Raw genomic sequence first — 24406 nt, 5'->3', positions numbered from 1 at the left:
ACCGAGTTTGACATTAGCCATATTTTTGATAAGGCTGTGAGTTTGATCAATATGTGCTGACAAATATATACTCATATGAATAAAAAATGCATCCAGCCAAGTGTCAATTGTTGTTATTTTGATTGTATTTGCAGGTTTCAATGTGAGTTGACCATTTGAAAAAAGAACTCTGCTTATTCAAAAGTGTATGAAATTCCATATTTAATATGGTGAAATATTTAATACAGTAATAGAAGATTGATTAGGAAATGCAATCCTCCTTCATGAATTTTCTAAAAGACGTCTCAAATTGTTACTTTAGTTTTACATATTCCCAAAACCAAAAGAACTACGAACTCTAACTCTTGATTCCCGCCTACATTTTGCACCCATTAAATTCAATTTTAATGGCAAATTAGCCATTTAATCTTTGTTTAATACAAAGAACAGTTCTATGGTAATAGATTAACCATTTTAATTCAAGCGCTAAATAGTAATTTATCATTAATTCCAGCTCTTGAAAAAATGGGGGTAGACGATATTTTCTAGTGAAATCGAACTTTCAAGAATCACCATATTTTGGAATAGTCCTAAATATGATAAAATGTATCTCATATCTTTTCTTATGTTTTACGCAAATAAATAAAACATATATAAATTAATAAAATACAATCAGTTAGTTGTAAATAGCTTTAAATTGGTAAAAATCAGCATTTTTTCGTTTTTTGTCTATAAATATATGTTCCACCCCGTGAAACACAAAAATCTTTGGCATAAATTTGCAAAATGACAGTCCAAAATACCAGTAAAAAGGAATTTTTGTTTCACAGTGGGGAAAGATGTTTTAAAAATATTTTCCGTTTTCCATTGATTTCTAAAACTCAAGTTTTACCAAAATTATAGTTATCTCTCTTTGGTATACCAAATAAGTAACGTTTTATTAAAATTCATATACAAATCTATAAAAAAAAAAATTGAAAATCATTCGAATATGTTAACTTTTGAGAATTGACTTAGTGGTAGGCGGGAGAACAATACTATCGTTCGTGGTTCTTAGGTACAAGGCTTAAAATTCAGAACATAATTCAGAACCGTCGCCAAGATGATGTTTGTCGTAAATGTACATATAGTTGCATGAACAATGGGTCCAATTCACGGGGAAAATATTTCAATGACAAACTACACCAGCGTCTTCACTGTGCCCACAGTTTTCATTTCCAAATCCATTAAAAGGGCATAATGCAAGTGACCTTTCTCCACCTCCACAGTTAACATCATCCATCCATATCTGACCGCTCCCTTCTCCAAAATGAGCATTAGAATAAGCACTTCCAGAGCTAAAGAAATGACACAGAATTAGAAGACGATTGACTCTAGACTTGTTTGACGAATTTTGCTATTTCTCTCTTGTTCAATGCACTAATACCTGTATATAGAAATGGTCATTCTTCCCTATAGGTCTTGATTTTTAAATTTTCACCCTCAAATTAATTCCCTTTTGTAACTTAGTATCTAAATATCTAAGAAAGAAAGGGCACTTGATATACTTCCTTATTCAAGTATGATATATCAATCTATCAAAATCAGATGTCTTTTAAAATGTATTTTGAATTCAAATGCCGTTGTCTTACCCAGAAAATCCCAGCGTTCTACAAACCACGCGGGCGTCGTTGTCGTCCCAGCTGTCGTCACACACAGTTCCCCAGGTGTTGCCCAATTTGACCTCTACTCTTCCCTCTCTTGATGAAGATCCTCCGACCAACCGGATGTCAACTGCATTGAAAATAAAAAGATTTTCAAACAGTTAAAATCTTTCATAGATTTTCATTTTCTGATAGAATTTTTTCTGTTCATGATGATGTACGATGCCTTTGCTTTTCATATCTTTATTCAGTCAATTAGTCATATTCCTCTAAACTTAGAATCATCTTAAAAATCAAGTAAATAATTTACAGCAAATGACACCAATATCCTCGTCATGACCACAGTCGTGGTGGCCATAGGCAGCGTGATTACATAATGCCAGCAATGGTTCATCACCCCTACATGACACATCGTCTAGAAGGATGTGATTAGTTCCTCTTCCATACGCTGCTCCCGCATTCTTAAAGGTTGCATGTGCCCTGCATACAATAGTTTCAAGAGATTCAATACTCTGTTACATTTTGTATTTATTACTTTCATTTAATTTTCAACACCTTTGAATTTAAGATGCATTTTAAAAGGGCTAAGGGGATATTGCCGAATAGAGATTGAGTCTTTAAAAGTCCAGTAATGATTCAAACCAGTTTAGCTTCACGCATTGGCAGACAGAATTTTAGTAAACAGGTTAATCTCAGCTTTTAGAAATTTGGTAAATCTCAGCTTTTAGCAATTTACTGGCATAAACTTAAATTTGTTTTAGAAATAAACGAATTACAGTGTGTACGTATCAACTGCATTTTTATTTTTCACATTGTCGGATATCGACGATTGAGTCGCCAGCATTGCGCAGTGGTTAGAGCGTTTGCTCTAGAGTAGCAAAGTAAAGGCCCTTTCACAATTGGCGCACGAGCAGAAGCGACAAAATATTCGTGCGACCGAATATTTTGTTTATGATCGTAAACTGTTGCCAAAATAATCGCTTATGAAAAAAGTGTTCGTACGAAATTCGCAAGATCTAAAGCGACTGTTGTGCATTAAATCTTGCGATATATCTTGCGTCTATATGCGACTGTTGTAGAATGAAAGCGAGTGTTGTAAGATAATGCGATAGGATTGCACATCTGAACAGGTAATCGGGCGATTGAACGTGCGACAATACGACTGCTCGTGCGCTCATACATTCCATAGTACGAATGTTCGTGCGAGTCTGAGGGTCGGGTATACCACCAGTTTCCGACGCTCTTCAGTTGACATAGTTAAGATGCTTATAATTATATACGGTATAATATATACCTGTTGCAAAGTATGGCAACTGAAGGTGATAAATCAAGTAATGGTAGTAAAACGTTGCAAGATTACATGAGACATGTTGAGCAACAGTCTCATGGTCGCAAAACACACGCAAAGACAGCTGCGATTAATCTTACGATCATTAAAAATCGTGCATCAGTCTTATGAGTAAATAAAACGTTGTAAAACGTTCGTACTAATATTCGTGCGTTGAATTGCGATAATTTGGATCGCATTTGGTCGCGTCTGAATAGTGTGCATGCTGACTATTTTGAAGAGACCTGATGCGACCACTAAAACACATGCAACGAATGCGAGTCATCGTGCAACGTCTGCGATAGCTCGTGCGAAGCTAAAATTTTCCCATCGCAAAGTGTCGTAAAGTGCTCGTGCGCCAATTGTGAAAGGGCCTTAAGGAATCAATCCTTGCGTCGCAGGTTCGAATCCCACTGCAGGACGAGGAGTCTAGTCCATGGTGGTGTCTCCATATGACTGAAAAAATTCTCTATAGGGACTTTAAACAATTTACAATTAATCAATCATCTTTTTACTAATTATCGATATTAATGACACTTTGGGACTTTGCAAATTGCCTATAAATGATGAGACCAGTTGATGATATACGACGATGACTATTTCAACTTTAGTATCATAAACTAATAGAAATTAAAATGTACGAATTATATCCAAGTTGACGACAGGCAACTCTCGCATCATTGTCATTGAAGGAATCATCACACACGGTTCCCCAGCTGTTTCTAAAATTCACTTCTAATCTTCCTTCAGCGCTGATATCTCCACCACGTAATCTCACATCTTGAAATAAGTTATGATTTGGGTGAATATTACATTCATGCATAAAAGACATGTTAAAAAGCTTATAATGTAAGGGTATTTTCTTAGACTAAAAAAAGATTCTTTTCTTACATGTGCCTTGAACAAAATATAAAAGAACAATACAATTGGACACCTGATTAACACTAAAAATTCACGTTTCAGGGAACAAGGGCTATTTAACTGCATGCAGTCACATACATGTACTCGTATATGTTGATAACAAAAAAAATGTATTAGTTAAGATAAAAGATTGTGAATATAAATTTTGCAACAAATAAAATAAGAAATTGTGAAACATGATAGCAATTAGTTGACTTATAAGCTACTAATGGCATTTCAAACGTTGCAATATTTGATCGTTTTCATTTGTATTGTATATTTTTGTAATCTATTTATTTTTCCATTTGTATTGTTAAACTTTATTTTTATTATATGTGTTATATAATTTTAAATTTTTATTGTATAATTTTCCATTTATATTGTATAATTTCGTATTTATTAATTTATATAATTTTCCGTTTAAACCTAACTAAAAAAATAAAATGTGACTAAACTGTCTCAAAAGCTAATGTCGCTCGGTATCATTTAGCTCTAACATGTAATATAATATACCAGAACCTGATCTTAAGACACTGTTTAAAACCTATATAAAATATACTTGTACAATGTATTTAAATTAAAAGAAATGAAACCGCTTCTCGCTAAGTAACACGGTTTTTCTTTAGTGTGAATCCATAGCATGTCACTAAATATCGACTAACTTCGACGGATTTGTTTTAAACTTCACGGCAGACAGAATGCCAATTTCTGAATAGAAAAGAAACTTATCTGAAAGTGACCATGGAACTTTATATCATTGATTCTAGTTAGGAGTTAACTATTTTAGACGATTACATTTTCGACTTAACAAAAGCAATAGGAGAAAAACAGTTGTCTCTTCTAAAACAACAGTAACGCTTATTCTGGAAAGTTTTTGTTAACTGGAAATGATTCATACTTTTGTTTAATATCCTAAAAGAAGTTTTTATTTTAACTTTTGCCGAGAATTTCAACTTTTATCACTGGGGAATTAACTTTATTTTGGATTCTTGGGAGACTTCATGAATCATACTTCAGCATTTTACATGTAAACAAAAAATTAAGTCAAATTCAGATCTTGTGACAGTCATTCTACATTAAAAGGGCCAATTTAGTTCAGGGTATGTAATATGAAAAAATAAAAGTTTCAATTAGTCAATTAAATATTTTAATTCACTAAGGGACGTATCAGTACACTTTATAAAAATCGTATTTTTATTAACAAATCGCAGTTGTAATAAATAAAAGTACCTAGTATGTTTGTTCAAGATGGTAGTCAACAGTATGAAATATTTCGCCCAAAAGTAATAAAATCTATCATATCTTAAATGCAAAATCAATCCTGAATTCCTCTTACGGTAGTCAAATTTTTAGGGGGGGGGGAGAAAAATTCGACCGATTTCATATTTCACAAAAAAAATTCATTGGTATTTTACATTCAAAGTACATGTAATCTAATCAGAAAGCTTATACAGCAGAAAAAAATACAGTATATCTTGAAATATTGTTTTAAGTTTTTGTAATTTTTCATTGTAATTCTTACAGATACGTGTAATGCTACGGACATTTGAACACATTCACCTGTCTAAGAATTACGATGTTGAAGAAGTTGTAATATAGGTAATATAGGTAGTGATATTGCAAAGAGCACATTTCCAATCAGTTAAATAAATATGTGTAATGTTCAACTTTTTTTTTTAAATAAAAAGTGTGGCTTACATCATAAACTTACCTGTTATCATCAATGTATTTAAATTTTGTTCCATCGTGGAAACTCTATTGGTTGTGTTTTGAATGGTTCCTGACAGCACGTAATATTGATTTGTGAGGGATGATATGTGACTAAATGAATATTGGTGATTTTGAGACACTGTTGTTTGCAACGAATTAACAGTATTTTTAATGCTATAAAAATCACTTGAAAGATTGGACACTTTTGAAGAAATTGCAGAATACTGATTGGTTAAAGTTGAAATTTGGCTTGAAACATGCAACAGTGTTCCTTGTAAGGAATTGACTGTGTTATTAGTTGTTTGCAAAGCATTTGATAAAGAAGTTAGCTTATTTTCATTCTGACGCTCAAGAACTGAAAGAGAAGTAACGCTTTGATTCACAGAGGACAGTGAATGCTCCAAAGATGTGATTCGACTCGTCAATTCCGCGTCTTTTTGCTCCTGCTTGTTTAAAGATACAGTCATGTATCGAAGAGAGTTGGCTATATTATTAATTTTCAAAGCAAGATCGGTTGCATCCGATACATTTGATAACCTGTGATATTCATCCATAATTCGTTGCACATACACTTGAAGAACAGAAAGTTCATTGCTTAGAGTTTGTGTTGAGGGCGTCTGTTTGGAAATGTTGAGCAGTTGATCAATCATAAACGCTTGATTCTGCAAAGTGTTGTTCTGAAACTGAATTTGGGTCTGCAAGTGGTTTATACGCTGGTCCATGTAAGCAATCGAATCATTTCCGACAGTACCTATGTTTGATGGTGGCTTGTTCGTATTCATAAGAAAACATTGCACAGATAACAGTAACCCACAGATTACGAACAATGATGTGTTAATGTAATTCATGATGAGCGAGTTATTTAAATTAGAAACACAAAGACATTGTATGAAACTTTATATGAACTATCCCGGAAGTAAGGCAACCAATGACTGCTCTTTCCAACCCTTATCTGTAGAAACTAAACACATTCAAGAATCTGTTATCAATGAACCAGTCAACTTTATCGTGAATGAATGGTCTCATCCGTTTCCTTATCTTAATTTTGTACTTTAATTTTTTTTTATTATTATTTTATTAATTTCTTATAGCTAAAGCAATCAGTAATTGAATATAGTTTATATAATAGTAATTGGTCTGGAGGTATATATAGTAATTTCAAATGTCAAATTACTTTTCCTGAAAGGCCTTTCAGGATTTTTTTTTTCATGGCACATGAACATAAAATTTAATTTTTACTCAGAATTTTTTCCATTAACCCGATCATGGCAGGGAACACACGGCAGGTGCGACCGATCGAAACCTGAGTTTACTACTATGCTTACTGGCATCTGACCTTCACCTCTATTTTTGAATAGTTTAATCTGTATTGTTTCTAGATTTGTTTTTAAATCAATCGCTGTTATGTTCTTCTCCTTTTTCATTTATTAATCCGAAAATATAGCTGTCCTACTTTAAAATTCTATTCTTGTATTAATTTACCGGTAGGGTTTGTCTTTTGAAAAGAGAAGAAGCTCTGTTTTGAAAATATTTATAACTATGAAGTTATACGTTTTAACCAAATATGAGTGTGGTGAAAATTTACTTATTATGAAATGTCGTTCTATAGAGAACCTAGATCATTTTGTTGAGAATACTATAGGCCAGTAGGAAGCCATTTTAGTTTGGAGGAACACAGCCAAACATTTTCCGTTGGGCCCTATCAACTATCAAAAATTCCTAGACACAAAAAAAATCAGACGTTTTTATTCAGGAGGCAAAAGAATATTGTAGTTAAGTTTTCTACAGTATATGTACATCGACAATATTATTGGGACACACTCCCTGTCCCGGTTCCTACGTCAATGCACTACCGAAATGTTCCGGGTATATTTATAACCTCACAATCTTGTTTATTCGTGTAGAATATCCCTCCTAATACAAAATTAACGTAATTAGAATCAGCCGGAAAATCAAGTGTCATACAACTTAGATCTGTTTACTTGTACCAAGTGAATTCTAAAATGGCACTTGCTTACAATGTAGGTTTTACAGAGTTCAGTTGTATAATCTTATCTTTTTCTGCCCCTTTAGACACGTTTGAATGTTTACAAAACTCTCTGCAAAGATGAAACAAGGAGAGATAAATGGTAGCGTAATAAGTATTCTGCAGAAGAGGAAGCTAGTTGTCACCAGAGCTTTGATTGGACGAGAACGTTTTTGAAGTGTTTTTTTTTTCTTTTTTAGATTAAGAGATTAACTTAGATAACTCTATATTAGCAAACTCTTAGATAACTCTATACCTTTCAATAATACTGAAAGAGGCTCTAGATAAAATATTGAAATGAAGTTAAGCCTTCAAACAAGTACTATCAAATCATAATTTACTTCTCCATGATTAAAGCATACTTTAAACGTTGGTGGGGGTAAACTTGAAAGAATTGTGGCAAAAATACTTGAAAGAATTGTGGCAAAGTAACAGTTGAAAATTAGTAGACTATTTTTAGCTTATTTTTAGTCCTCCATATAGAAAAATAAAGGTAGGGGGTTTTTTTTTGTTGATAATCGACTTCCTCCTAAATAAGTAAGGGAGGGGGTGGGCATAACACCTAAAAATATGCACTGTAAAGCTATGGGCTTGTGTAAAATACATATTCTATTTCAAAAACTATACATGTAGACATAACCTTTTGATTTAGCACACAGTTTTCATTACATTACTTAATTCTTGTTTACTCCACCCTTTTACATTGTACTCAGTTCTGAGTATATTTTTTCAGACTTTAATATGAAAATCAGAACAAACATTTTCATTTTTGTCACGTCTTCTTTATAGTGTATCATAATATGAAAGATTAATTAAAGACCATTTCATTTTATGTCCCCGTAATCGAAGATTCGGGGGTATATAGTTTTATCGTGTCCGTCTGTATGTCTGTTTGTCTATCTGGCGGTCTGTTTGTCCGCAAAAACTTTAACCTTGACCATAATTTTGCATTTATTGGAGCCTTTTTACATTAAACCTTTCTTAAGAAACCATCAACTTTGATCCTTTGACCTTTGAGTTTGACCTACCTTTCAAAAACTTATCCTTAGCCATTACTTTTGAATTAACAAGTGGTGTTAGGGCTTTCCTAATTTGCAATTGTATTTCTTGTGAGAAGACCTTACTTTGGGTACCAATATATTTAAATTGCATTTATGAAAAGTTTAGTCTTCGCTGTGTTGCCATACAGGGGCATAGCTGTTTCACAAACACATCTTTTTTATATATAAGAGGAGTTGCGGATAAGAGATGGATACCCCAAAGCGTAATAGATGGACGGACGAACATCCCGATAACTATAAACCCTCCCGCTTTTCAAGCGGAGAATACAATAACAAAAATACTGCTGATTTTTTTCTGTCATTACGATGATTTTCTCCATCGAAAAACAATGTTTACCTAACCCTTTAGGCTCGATAAATCTTTTACTCCTTTAATTCTGAATCATCGCATTGACCTTAAAATATAGCTATAATTGTATAATGTTATGAGATCAACATATCAGCAATTTAATTATTCCCAATTAGCTCAGGTGAGCATTTTGGCCAATATGCTTCGTTATTTTTATTTTTTTTTTTTTTTTGCCCCCTAAAAATTTCAGCTTTAATCCACAGGGAGTCATTTTTCTACGGGGGTCATTTTTCTTCACGTGGTTTCTGCAGATTTTTAGGGCGGTGATACTTTTTCTTGTGTCTTCCCACTTAGCCAACATTTTGAAAAAATACAGGTAAAACACAGGAAAATCTATGTTGGCTAAGTGGGAATGGGGTAAGGTAGAGAACAAAGGAAATTAATTACAGGTAGGCTATAATCTGTATAGATGAATAAAATATTTATGAATTTTAGTCTATATTAATTTGAGGCATGTTTTGAAGAATAGTAACATTAGATAGTCAAAATTAAAAAGGCCTTTCTAATTATTTTATGTAAAGAAAGGGCTTTTTTTTGTAAATTATGGATATCAAGAATTTAAAAAAAATAATCAAATTATTTTTCGACTTTACATTTAGTAAACAGAATAAAATTAAGTCAATTAAACCTTAGAAACACTAGGTTTTACAAGTTGAAAATTGGTGAGAATTTATATTTGAATGTAAATAACATTTATCATTTACATATACAATTATGTAATAGCTTTTCATATTATAGCTTACTAGATATGTCATACATGTATAAACATGTAAATTAAGATATAATTCTTATAAAATAAAAATGTATTAAAAAATAGATAAATTTCATAAATTGTTTAAAATCTTTCCTAAAAATGAAAAACACATAATATGTTGCAACATGTCTTTTTTTACTGTATTTTTTTTTTTTTTTTTTAAGAAAAATAATAATTTTTGAGCATTTTCGGTAGTAAAGTAAAACTGTACAGATGAAACAAAATGACAGGAATTTTCTTTAAAAAGTTAAATTTTGAGGACCAAAATGGAACTCAATATATAATTAAATATATAATTAAATCTTAAAGAAGGGTTGTGTACATCAAGTAGCAAATGAATACAGTATGTCAATTGATTTCTTCATCAGATAATAAATCACTTTGTATCGGCTTCTGTTACTGTTGTTCATGCATTACCATGATTAAATTTTATTACATACTCGAATAAATATTTCTAATCTCAAAAGTTAATTGTAGTAGAACATTCAAAATTCTTTAACTTTTTTTCTTTGTTTTATCATTAAATACTCTATTTCTTATCAAATTAATCTTATAACTATTTAATTTTTTTAAATAATGCAGATATGTGTTTAGTTTAGTATATTTATATGAAAAACAAAAGAAATGAATTACAGGTAGGCTATAGTCTGTCTTAGCTATATGCTGAATAAATAGTAAATAATAAATATAAAAATAAAATAAATAATTAAATGTTTTCTTCGGTTTATTCCCACTTAGCCAACATTTTGAAAAATCCTATTCCCACATAGCCAACATTTTGATTTTTACCCATGAGTGATTAACAGGCTATAGTCTATTTCTGGTATGAAATAAAAACAGTGTAAAAATATACTAATCATAGGTAAAATTTGAGTCAAAATAAATATAAAATGAAAGAAAAAAATTAAGTTCATTAATTTTTTATTGTAAAAAAAGTAGTAAAATTTTACCAGAGAATTAATTTATTCAAAAAAGTAATTTATTTAAATTAATAAAAAGAATATTAATATCATGTAATTTAATCAAGAAAAAAAAAAGAAATAACATTTTTTACACATAAGACACTTTGAAGAAACAATTTTGTATAATTATTAAATTTGGTTTTGTTTATACTTGGAAGTTCAAGTTCATTTTATTTTTTAACCAGTAAAAATGCTTGTACATAACATTACCGATACACAAGTTAAATATATAATTATTTCATAAATGATTATAATTGAATGTTTTAAACACTATAAGCTAGATAAACATAATTATCATCAATAATTTACATTTTTTTCCTTGTTTGGTAGATGGACTGATACTGACAGAGCTTTAAGATTATGTTATTTATGTAACAAAAAACTTTGGGGGATGAATTTCACTATGTAATGGAATGTCCATATTTTTCGTCTTTACGGGAAAAACTTATTGATAAGAAGTATTGTACTCATGTAAATACTTATAAAATTGAGAAAATTATGTCCATCACAAATGTTGACTCACTGTTAAAACTGTCTCTGTTTGCTAAAAAGATATTGGCCTGCTTCTAGTAACTATTTTCTTTAATTGACACTACTCGTCCTGACTTGACTTTGTATTTTGTATATATTGTAAATATGTTCCTGTACCTCATATACCATTGTATGGTCTAAGTGTAAATAAACAAACAAGGAATTAAAAAAATCACAATAAAAAAATTGTTTTTAATATTCAAATCTTATCTATTGCTGTGAGATGTGAAAAATTTAAAAAAAAAAAAACTAATAAAATATAATTAATTTACACAAGCGTTTTTCTTGAAGGTTATATTTGAAATATAGTCATGATAGCAGTAAATGCATCTCTAAAAAAATGAATTTAAATCTAGTTTTCATAATTATATTTCTAGGGTGAAAACAATATGTCTTGTTGTTTATATTTGAATTATAGTAGTGCACGTATCTCTAAAAATAAATTAACTTAGTTTTATAATTAAATATAATTCTTTAGAGAAAGAGAAATTCTCATTCATTTCATATTTGAAATAAGAAGACATCTAAAATAGTTTTAAAAATAATGAAATATTTAAAAAATCATAGTTTTAAAATGTTTTTAAAAATTAATTATTATTTTCATATAAACTGTTTAATATTTATGAGAAGAAAACATTTAATCATTTATATTATTTTTATATGAACTATTTACTATTTATTCAGCATATAGCTAAAACAGACTATAGCCTATCTGTAATTAATTTCTTTTGTTCTCCACCTGCACCCCATTCACACTTAGCCAACACAGATCTACCTGTGTTTAACCTGTATTTTTTCAAAATGTTGGCTAAATGGGAAGACACCACAGGAAGGTATTTAATACACTGTGAAATACCCCAAGTCTCAAACTACCTGTGTTGGGGATTTTGAGATAATTGCAAAATTAGTAGTAATTTTTTTTTTAATTTTTTATTAATTTACTTTTGACTGTTTAAAAGCACTCCTACCTATTTAAAAACAATACTATGATATCAAACTATGAATTCAAATATTAAAACAAGGATTGTTTTAGATGATATTGTATGTGTTAATTTAAAGAAAACAACTCTTGTAACAATCAATATAAGATTTAATGAATTCATCCCCAGGATCCCATCTATTAATTAAATGAAAAGAGAGCTGTGTGAATTATATTGAACACAAAATATCTGCATGCAGTCTATTTTAACCATGATAAGGCTTTGTCACCATGAAACATGCTTGTAAATTCTCATTTGAATAAAAAAGAAAATGTAAGTGACCATGATTAGAAACATTTTTTTTAAATTTAACTACTTTACACAGTGCTGCTCTGAACTTTTTCATTAACATTTCCACTTTACCATTAAACATATCAAATATAATATCGAAATTTCATTTGAAAAAGTTTTTGTACTAAAGTTTAATTTTTTGGCTTAAAAATGCATATTATATTATTATCTTTTCAAATACTCAAGGTATATTTTAATTCATATATTATCAATCCATAAAACTTCATAATACTAGTATTAAACAATTCTGAATACTATGTTCAGTAAACATCAAAGATCACAAGTTAATTAGAAAGTGACCATGAGTCCCAATCAAGGTGTACAGGCTATACACAGGGACCAGTAAGTAACTGTCAATCAAGTTTCAGCATTCAACGATGGACCTTCACGCACTTGATTGACAGGGCTACCCAGACAAGGTATTTATGAAGGCGATGCTTGCGTGATGCTTAAAATCTCTGCCTTTAAGAACATTTATTCAATCTAACTTCAAAGGGCAGATCACTCTATGAGCAAAAAATACACTATTAGTTGAGCTCTTTACTGTGCAGTGCTTAGAACTTCCTTAATTATATGTCTGACATGTAAAACGCAAAATTTAATAATTACAAATTACAAGTTTCATGTAAGCAACATATTTAGTTAGAAAATGATGTGAAACGCCTTCGGCGTTTATGCAAATTATCACGCAAGTCAATCGATTGACCACTTCATGAAATCGAAAAATAAGACAGTTATTCCTTAAATAAAGAAGACATATGAGTTTAGGTTGGTGTAGGAAAGGACGTACTTTACGCCTCTCTTGTTTGCAACCATATCAAAATATTTCACCAACGTCGAATATGGAATGTTAAAAGTTGTAATATTCGATCTTTTCCATTTTTTTATTTACATTTTTTATTTGTATTCTATATTTTTTGCAATGTAAAATTTTCCATTTGTATAATTTTTATTTGTATTCTATAGTTTTCCATTCGCAATGTATATTTTCCCATATGTATTGTATAATTTTCCATTTCTGTTGTATAATTTTTATTTATAATCTATAATATTTATTTACATTCTCTAATTTTGCATTTGAATTGTATGGTTTATTGTTTGTATTTTATATTTTTCACTTGTATTGTAAAACATCATTTAAATTGTATAATTCTTAATTTGCTTTCTATAATTTCCGTTTGCATTGTATAATTTTTTTAGGTTTCAATAAGCAAAAGTTCAAGGCTGTATATAAGAAAACACATGCTTGTGATTGCTTTTGTATCCCTTGCATTCCGTGCACGTTCCGTGCATCAATCATTGTGAAATGAATCTAGTAATGAATTTAGGAAATTTCTGATGGGGGCAAATGATTCTACTACAGTCATAAATGTGAAACATTCAATTCACTGTGGATTTTTTATGCCATTTCTAATAAAAAAAATTTTGTAAAATATTTACATTTTACGCTACTAATTTCCTACATTGTTAAATATTAAATTGTTTTATACTTATATAAATTTGAACTGTATGTTCCATTTATTACCCGAGAAACAAATGCAATTGGAATGATTACATGCGAAAATTATTCCGGACTTTATATATAAGCCGACAGACCATATTGTCCTTTCTATAATTCGCTATACCTTTTCTTTCTTTTTCTCTTTCTTTTTTAAAGATCTATTTCTAAATATAAATGAAATAGGGAATGTAGTGAATAAAATTACATAAATGCAAAAAAAAATAATAATAAAAAAAGAACACTTGTGTTTCCAACGTTTGAAATGCAATTCATGAATTTACGCATTGGGTATGTTATAATGACAACGCAATTTTGAAACAAAAAAATTCAAAGTGTGTTAAATTTTGGACCAAGTTAACGCACTTTGAAAAAATATTTGTTATTTATGTGCGTTATATCGATCATATTCCCATTTTGAAAAAAAAATAAGTGAGCGGCCTGGTCAATATTCTTGATATACAGAAACATTTTAAAAAGGAAATGTTCATTTATTATAAATCACATAGTCGATATTTTCACTACTATAACAACAGTTCTACATTTGATATTGTATAGTAAAATATATCATACAAATAGAATATTGAACACGAAACTAAACCTCATGATGAACTTTCCACAAGACGTCTCAAATTGTTACTTTACTTTTACAGATTCCTTAAAAAAATCTTTTTTTTACTACTTTTACAAGAAACATTCCCAAATCCGCAATTAGCTACTCGGCCTAAATTTCAGGACATCAAATTCAGAAATGTCTTTAAGATGAGGGTTCGTCCTGTAACATCGAAGAATCGAGTTATAAAAAAAGTATATATTCAGTGACAAATCACGCCAGCATCTTCACTGTGCCCACAGTCTTCATGTCCAAATCCATTGAAAGGGCATAATGCAAGTGACCTTTCTCCACCTCCACAGTTAACATTATCCATCCATGTCGGCCCGCTCCCTTCTCCGAAATGTGCATTAGAATAAGCACTACCAGAGCTAAAGAAATGACACAGAATTAGATGATCGACTTTAGACTTGTTTTTATGAAATTTGCTATTTTTCATTTGTTTAATGCATCAACATCTACATAAAAAAGTCATTTTTCCCTAAAGGTCTTGATTTTTAGATTTTTACCCTCAAATTCTCTCATGCAACATAGTAACTATAAGAACTGGCACTTGATAGACAAACTTCTTGTATTATATAATATACATTTATTGCATGATAGTGAGGGAAATATGAAGACTTATTCAGCCAGAAAAAATCATATTCCCCGAGGGCTTCGCCCGAGGGGAATATGACTTTTCTTGGCTGAATAAGTCTTCATGTTTCCCGAATATTCATGCAATGAATTGTTTATTATACCAAATCAAGAAAATAAACAGAAGCTATCAAATTCGGCACCGCTCTCAAATTCACTTTCATTTTTTACGTAAAGTTACTATAAAACCCATTGGTCAACACATTATCATCTGTTTTGTGATGTAAAGTGGTAAACCAGGCTATTGTGACGTCTACTACTCTAGGTAGTTTTCGTTCAACGAACGATAACTGTATTGCGGGAAAATACACCAGGTGTTCAGAAGAGGTGGAATATGATGAAAAGTGTGCCGACGGCCGGAAAATATGAAGTTTTACGGCCCGATCACGTGATAACTTAGAACCAATTAGCTAACGCGTTGTTTAGAATATTGTAACGTGTAAACCTACTGGGTTCTACAAGGGACAATGGTTCTTAACTAATATAAATATGTTTTTCCTCTTACTCTATCTGAGTTATTGATTGGAACTATGTACAATTAATTTCAATGGTAAGCCGTGGTTCCTGAGCAAGGTAACCTGCACTGTGTTCCTGGAACAGGCAGAGTTCCTATTGGTAAGTGAAGTACCAGGTCCTTTCACCCTTACACAGAATTACTTCGCCCTGGTACCTCACCACAATTCCTCTAGACTGTTCTCTCTCCACTAATGTGCTTCTAACCTTCGCTTTATTATTTTTCAAGTAATGATTTAATTACCTAACGCTTTCTTCTTCTATCTTCTTCCTCTTATCTGAACAACTGATTGAGTCTGATTCCGTCAGAATAATGCCTGGCAGCTGCCAGCGTCTCCTTTATATACCTACAAACCATTCTATCTACTCAGAGGGGTGATCAGCCTATTGGAAGAGTCCACAATTCAATATCCCCTCTGATTCGACTCTAGTAGGCATGGCCAAATACGCTACCCATTACAATATTTATAAAGAGGTATAATAATTTATATATATTTAGATCTCTTTAAAAAGTTGAATTTTATTCTGAATCTAAATGCCGTTATATACCAATATTACCATTTCTTTTTTTTTCTCTCTGTGATAACTCTTTGAAATTTAGCGGAGTTAATTTCTTGATAATTCTACCCGAATGTAAACTAGGCAGGTCAATAGGTCAGGAGCTAAGGAGGCCTAATATGCATGCAAGTCTCGTGCGCATCTGTCTCTGAGTCTGACGCTAAGGAGGCCAAATATGCATGAAAATCTCGTGCGGCTGCCGTTGTGTTTGACGTCAGTGGCCGACGAATAATGGAATTGGCATTTGAGTCCTCGTGTAACTTAAATTTAGGTCTACATTTTTAAAGTCTGAATCCAAAATTTTATTTCACAATGAAAAGGAAATATAAGAAATCATTGTCTAGTTAGTATAGTATGCCAGGGACATAAACAATAGTGGGAAACATGTGATAATTTTTGCATAACGGGCTTCGCTTGTTATGCAAATCATCCCATGTTTCCAACTATTGTTGATGCCCTGGCATACTATACTAACTAGACAGTGATTCCTTAAGTAATTGATTTACCTAGAAAATCCCAGCGTTCTACAAACTACGCGGGCGTCGTTGTCGTCCCAGCTGTCGTCACACACAGTTCCCCAGGTGTTTCCCAATCTAACCTCTACTCTTCCTTCTCTTGAAGAATTCCCTCCGACCAACCGGATGTCAACTTTACATGTATGTAAATAAAAGATTTTTATCTATATCCAAAACATCTCATAGATCTTCCTTTACATCAAAGATGTTACAGCAATGTACAGCTCAACGCTTTTTTTTAAACTTGGTTTTGCGCACAAATTAAAGTCACATTTTTCTTGCAATAAATATTAAAATTATCGAGCCTCAGTACGAGACATATCCTTTATATTATTAAATATTTGATGCTAAATGTGCATATCTCTAAAATAAATATCTTAAGTTTTAAAACTCGATGCTTTAAAAGGGAATTTGTTTATTAATTCTATAATGTTACAGATGTATTCTTCTACCTTAGAAATTTCTAAATCAAGCTTTCTTTGGCTCTATTTAGTTGAAATGTCCAAATGGACAGATGAGTATTTTTCTAAGTACTTTGCACATTTTTCATACTTGACTTGGTTTTGTCGAAATGCAGAGACTAAAAATGTCAAAAATGCATGAAGAAATCATGTCAAAGATCTAGGATAAGATTAAAATGTATAGTTTATCTTTCAGCATAGTACATAAATTGTTACCATTGAAAAGAAAATTCTTATACATATATGGTCTTAAACTTTGAAATTTTGCGTTGGAAGGTATCTTTCATGATGCTAGATTTCAGAAAGTTAAATTAAAAATGCCATCTTTTTAACATGAAAAGCATGAACTGTACTCTTTCTGTTTTTAGGCAAGATGAGAGTATGCTTCAAATGAACGGATACAAAGACGACTGCATTTGACGAGAAACCCTGAAAAAAACTTTTGTGAACCGTCATAATCTATCATCCAAGAACATCCTACCAATTATTATGTGTGAATTATGTTTAAAGTAATGGAATTAGATTCAAGTTAAGTTATAAATTACTTTTAAATATATTATGTTGTCACGTTACACAATTTTGCATTATAACAATCTGACCTTCATTTGTGCGAAAAAACATGTGAATATAAAAAGTGCGTTGAGCTGTATAGAACATATCCCGGTATTGCAGTAATTGCTATCAATTTGATGATTGATTGATTATTTGTTGTTTAAAATGTCTCGAGAATTTTTTCATTCATATGGCAAGTAAGCACAGGAAAACACAAACAATACACAGGTGTAACTTTTTATAGATGTGGCAAATGGGGACATATTAAGTCTGATCCAACATGACCTGCCCTGGCTCTGGAATGCTGTAAGTGTCACCAGCGAAGTCATTTCGCTAAGTGCTGTAAATCCTACATCGAAGACTTACAAATATTCTTAACGAGGCATACCCAAGCAACCCTTTAGATTGGTGTAGTGGAAACAACTAATCCATAGGATTCCGAAGAAGCTTATGCATTTACACTTCCAACAAGTATGAGAAGTACTGTAATGTTGTGAAAAGTTGAAGAACTTGATGATGTTACACATAGATGGAAATGTTACACATGTGCCACAGCCAGTCGGAAGGATTCCTTTCGCTTTCGCTATGAGGGAGACAATTGAAGCCAGAATTAAAGAGTTGATGGATATGAATACTGTGGTTTCATCAGTATTCGTTGAGCACCAATTTTCCTGGATTTCGTTGTTGAGCAGATCCACGAATTCAAATGTTCATTGAATTACGAAATATGACATACATTTGTATAGGCAAAGCTTTTGTCCACGAAATTACTTATCCTCGAAAATGTCTGTTTTACAAAATCAACGAAAATTGATGCCAACGAAAATTGATAAAACCACAGTATCATTGAGCTGGTCGAGGGATCATAATCGTGGGTCAGCCCTGTCTATGCGTGGACATGAGGCAAGCTAATGAAGCTATCATTAGAGAGAGAGAGAGTCCTATACCTACCATTGATGAGATTTTGCACGAGCTAAATGGGAGTTGTATTTTCAGAAAGTTGGACCTGAAGTGGGGCTTTCATCAATTCGAATCGGCTTAAGGATCTCGTGACATCACCACTTTTGTTACTCACGTTGGGCTGTTTCGTTATAAAAGAATTCTGCACCCGAAATTTATCAGCACACCATCCAGCAAGCACATCAAGGATAACATCACTGTGCACGCCAAAACAGTGGAAAAGCATGACCGCAGATAATTAGCTGTCATTAAGAAACTCGGTAACAAAGGATTGACATTTAACAAGGAAAAATGTCAACTTCGTCTCCAGAAACTAGAGTTTATCTTTTCAGATAAAGTCATCGACCCAACCAGAGAGAAGGTTAAAGCTATAATAGAAGCTAGAAGTTTCCTTGGATTGGTGACCTATTGTGGAAATTTCATTCCTAACCTATAGCGACATTGTCCGAACTATTGAAAATTTAATTTCCAGTCTGTAAAGCTTCTTTATCTCTGCAACTCAAGATCTCTAGCAGACTCTTTCTCCACATCCTGAAGCGTCAAGGTTCTGGGTACCGCTTGCAGAACTACGAATCTTAAATTGGACCGATTGTGAGGAAAGCTATATATCTGTCAAAAATGAACTGTGCAGTATAGGAAAAGTTATCCTCAGAGGTACACATATTGTGATTCCAACCAGCTTGGGAAGAAAGTTTTAGCTGATGCTCATGAGGGACACCAAGGAATCACTAAAACGAAACAACGACTCAGAGAGAAATTCTAGTGGCCAAAGATTGACAGTGATGCTGACAAGAAATGTTACGCATGTCAAGAAGTGGGAGATCCCTCGTCACCTGAACCTTTAGGCCGTAAAGTGCTTCCAGATCGTCCATGGCAAGCTACAGCAAAAAACTTTAATCTTGACCTACTTTCATATTTCACAATAATATTTTCAGCGTACCCTGCTTTTGGTACCAATACATTAAATTTGCATTTAAGAAAAGTTTAATCTTTGCTATGTCGTCATACGGGGCATCAGTGTTTCACAAACACATCTTGTTTTTTAGACAGGTCGATGTCGGCCATCGTAGAATTAACTTCTTTTGTCTTTTTTTTCATTAAAAGTAATCTGAGCCTGATAAATCCGTATCCCTAGCCCTCTCTATAATCATCACGTTTGTTATTTAAATAAAACAAAAAGAAATATATGAAAATGATACAAAAATAAAGTAGAAGAGAAAACGTGCACCTCAAGTGCTGAATAAAATACTAGTAAAACATTTTACAGCAAATGATCCCAACATCCTCGCCATGATCACAGTTATTCTGTAAGAAGGCGTTATGGTTGCAGAGTGCAAGCGATGTTTCGTCACCTCTACAGGACACGTCATCAAGAACGATGTTGCCAGATCCTCGACCATACGCTGCTGAATCTTTATGTGTTGCGTGAAAAACCCTAAATGAAGAATTCAGGAAAATGAATAACAACTTAATCAAGGATTTTGCCATTTCGAATTCATAACTTTGATCAAGCATTATGAATCTTGTTTGCATGATTTAGACATAGCATATGAATAGACAGCTCTAATACAACAAAAAGGGCTAGTTGTTCTTTTAAACATAATTTTAATCTCAAAATATACTATATATACGAGAGATATCCAAGTTGACGACAGACAACTTTGGCCACATTGTCGCTGAATGAATCATCACACACGGTTCCCCAACTGCCATTGTATTTCACTTCTAATCTCCCTTCGGCACTGTTGTATCCACCAATAAGTCTTACACCTTACGATAGAAATTTGTAGTTTCCATCCTTGAATACAGAACTCAGATCAAAATGTACAACTATTTAAGTTATATTTACACATGCATGATACATAAATGTCAAAAAAGTTAGTCTCATACAGCCAGTTTTGAAATTATATCACCAACATTAAAGGGAATTCTACCACGATTATCGTAAACTTCAAAGGACACCGCCGGACATTATTCTCCAATAAATCACGAACGTCATCAAAAAATTATCAGATCAGAAACACGTATCAAATCTTAACAATTCAAATGCATGTTTGGCTGTAGAATGAAATACTTGTTTAGACCGCATAGATGTGTCGTCTTTTGCAGAATAAACACTGTAAATTGCATCAAGATGCTGATGAATGTCGGTTTTTATAGCTAAGCGGGGCTATTCCACGGACCTCCCTACACATTAAACAACGTGATTTTAGCAGTAAAACAGGAACATGATTTTGTTATTGTATATTCTTTTTAACTGATCAATACATATAACGAACATATTTGTAATTTAATAAGGCTATTTTTAATGTAACGAAAGCTCAAATCGTCTGCATTCTATGTACAGGTAAGCAAACAAATTTTACCTCTGGTGTTATATGAAACAGCGTAATCTAGACATGGTGACCTAATTCGTTTCTCTATAGAGGAAACGATTATCCCTAATTTAGCGTTTGTACCATACTTGGTAGAATAGAAATAAAGTCCTTGTTGTCGTGAATGATGCAGAATAACCTCCTCGGTCTCGAAATGTTGTTTGAAATATAAAAGCCTCGGCTAGCGCCTCGGCTTTTATCTTTCAAACAACATTTCTCGACCTCGGAGGTTATTCTGCAACATTCACGAAAACGCGGACTTTATTTCTTAAATAAATGTCAAAAAATCCTCATATGAAACAGACGCTCTCCAATAATTTAAAATTATTCATCTCATTGATGATCGAATTTCTAACAAAGCAAATGTGATAAAGGTGACGTGAGTAATTAATGGAAATTTTAAAACTCATAATATTTATTTCAAAGATGTTGAGAAAGAATTTAACACTTTCAACTTTGATATTTTAATTTTATGTAGTTGTTATTTAAAACAAAATGAGAGAAAGATTTATTTCGATATATTTCAATGTAAATTGATTTCCTATTGTGACCCCACCCTACCCCTGGGGGCATGATTTAAACAATTTAGAATCTACCTTATCCCACAAGGCATTCACATAAGTTCCAGTATTTCTGGCCTAGTGGTTCTTGAGAGGAAGATTTTAAAAGATTTTCCCATATGCAGGTATTTCATTATAAACTTTGATTCATATATGGACCCACCTTACTTAGGGTTCCATGAATTTATTGATTGATAGACTGTGTGTTGTTAAACGTCCCTCTCGAGAATTTTTCACTTAGATTGAGAAAATTGACATTTGCCGGTGGAGAGCTACAGATTTTGACCTATGCTCGGAACTTAGGGCCTTTGAGCAGCAAAGGATCTTTTCATGCCAGCATCTACTGCGACACGGGACCTCGGTTTACACGGTCTCATCCGAAAGACCGGTCTCCACGTCCTACATTGGGATTCGAACCCGCGACATCTTGCCGTCGCGCTAAAAACAAAACACACCGCCACGCTTACACAACATGCCGTCGCGCTAACAAAAAAACACGCTTTAATACTAACACAAAGAAAAAATTGTAGGTTTATCAGAGCGACAGCGTTTGGGGGAAAGTTGTTTTTAATAGCATGAAAGCATGTGTGTGAGCACGAAAGAGTGTTGTCACCTAGCGCGTAGTAAATAGCTCAAGCATGTTGAAAACGATGCACTTGCGCGTTCTCATATTACGGTAGTCATATATCATTAGCACGTACGTTGTTCTTAGCATTCTGCACTGATGCTTTGTGAAAAACGCGCCAGCGCGTCGTTGCTAACTCGCTCTTAAACTTTTGCAAATGACCCTATCGGGACATCATAACCAACTCAGAGAGCCTTCACCCGAGTTTGTGCTTTGCTGGCCCATTAGTTCTTGGGAAGGATTTTTTTAAATCAATGTTCCCATCCCATTTTTGTCTTTTCTTCAATTTCTTGATCATCTCCCCTTAGAAGGGAGCTTGGTCCTTCATTTTACAATTTTTAACTTCCCTTCTTCCAAAGATGCTTTGTACCAACGTTGGTTAAATTGGCCAAGTCCCAGTGATATTTGAGACGTTTGGATGTAAACGGTTGGACGGACTGACAACAGGTGATCAGAAAAGCTTACTTAAGCTTTCAGCTCTGGTGAGCTAAAACTTTTATGAAATATTTCGCTGATTAGAACTTACCTGTTATCGCTGTTGTTTCTAAATTATGTTCCAATGTAGAAACTCTGGTGTTGGTATTTTGAAGCGTTCTTAATAGCGCAGAATATTGATTTGTCAGAGATGATATGTGGCTAGATGAATACTGTTGATTATGAGATACAGTTGTTTGCAATGTACTGAGAGTACTTTTAGTATTGTGTAAGTCACTTGTTAGCGAGGTTATCTGTTGACTTAATTCAGTATCTTTTTGCTCCTGTTTGGTAATCGTTAAAGTAAGGTACTTGACAGGGTTTGTCATATTGTTGATTTTCAAAGCAAGATCTGTTGCATCGGATATGTTTGATAACCTGTGGTATTCATCCATAATTCGTTGTACATATATTTGTAGAACAGAAAGTTCATTGCTTAGAGTTTGTGTTGAAGGCGTCTGTTTGGAAATGTTAAGCAGTTGTTCAATCATTAACGCTTGATTCTTCAAAGTGTGGTTCTGCAACTGAATTTGGGTCTGCAAAAGGTTCATACGCTGCTCCATATAAGCAATGGTATCATTTCCGAGAGTACCTATGCTTGATGGTGGCTTGTTCGTATTCAAAAGAAAGCATTGCACAGATAACAATAACCCACAGATTACTAACAATGAAGTGTTGAAGTAATTCATGATGAAAGGTTTATTTGAAACATGGAGTCATTATATTAGATTTTATATGAATTATTCCGGAAGCTGGGCAACCAACCTGACCAATGGCTGGTCTTTCCAATATCTATAAAATTACACACAATAGAGAATCTGTTATCATTAAAACTATCAACTTTATCGTGAAAGATTAGTCTTATCCGTTTTCTTATATTCTCCCCATTTTCGCTGTTTCGGGGGTGGGCTTTACTGTGCAGAACCGGTTGTTTTGAATACCGGTACCGCCAACGATCCACTAGTGTTTTGAAGCTTAATATTGTAAAAATGTTTAAAAGTGACGCATTTTGAAGGAAAACATTTTAGTGGTCTCAGTTTCTTATTTAATATAAAAGTTTTAAAAATTAATTTTGTATTTTTATGTGTAACTAGATAGCTTTTGTTAGAATAATTTTGTCGCATTCGATGTCAGTCCAATAATAGACCAAGCAGCCAATGATTGTTTTATTATATAAACACATTAAATTCATCTATTTATTCCCATTTACCGAAGTCCCAGTCAAACAAAATGAAAGAAACAGGGTGTAAAATAATTATAAGTAACATGAATTCTCAAATGTGTAAAGAGACTGTTAACCTTTATTTTAGATGTGACTTAAAAAAAAAAATAAACGTCAGGCATGTACATATCATAAAGGGGTCAAAAAAGGGCTGGACATTACGAGAAAAAAAATGATAACTTGCCAGAAACACTATAGTGCCAGTAATTGTTGTGTGAGAAAAACGTTTTCTTCCAGCATCTAGATCATTCATGCAGTTTCTGGTGGCCGTGAAATAATCATCAGTTTATGCCTTGAAATAGTTCTTCGATGATTCTTAAGGACAGATGAC

General features: G+C 32.6%; 1 protein-coding gene across 1 annotated transcript; it reads right to left on the bottom strand.

Annotated features, from left to right (window-relative positions):
• Nucleotides 1–188: 188 nt before the first annotated feature.
• On the bottom strand, nt 189–23579 carry LOC134228907 (deleted in malignant brain tumors 1 protein-like). Its single transcript, XM_062710608.1, has 10 exons — nt 22906–23579; nt 20451–20589; nt 20085–20254; nt 16838–16979; nt 14828–14995; nt 5561–6453; nt 3591–3729; nt 1933–2102; nt 1611–1752; nt 189–1316 (listed from the first exon to the last, which is right to left on the bottom strand). The coding sequence occupies exons 1-10, from the start codon at nt 23540–23542 to the stop codon at nt 1148–1150; spliced, it is 2769 nt and encodes a 922-aa protein (XP_062566592.1). The 5' UTR covers nt 23543–23579; the 3' UTR covers nt 189–1147.
• Between the last annotated feature and the right edge of the window lie 827 nt (nt 23580–24406).

Source organism: Saccostrea cucullata, unplaced genomic scaffold, assembly GCF_032062105.1.
Source record: "Saccostrea cucullata isolate Sc308-1 unplaced genomic scaffold, CSIRO_AGI_Scuc_v1 ctg7636, whole genome shotgun sequence".
Classification (NCBI taxonomy): domain Eukaryota; kingdom Metazoa; phylum Mollusca; class Bivalvia; order Ostreida; family Ostreidae; genus Saccostrea; species Saccostrea cuccullata.
Note: the sequence above shows the minus strand (reverse complement) of the source record. Positions and strands in the feature narration are given on the sequence as shown.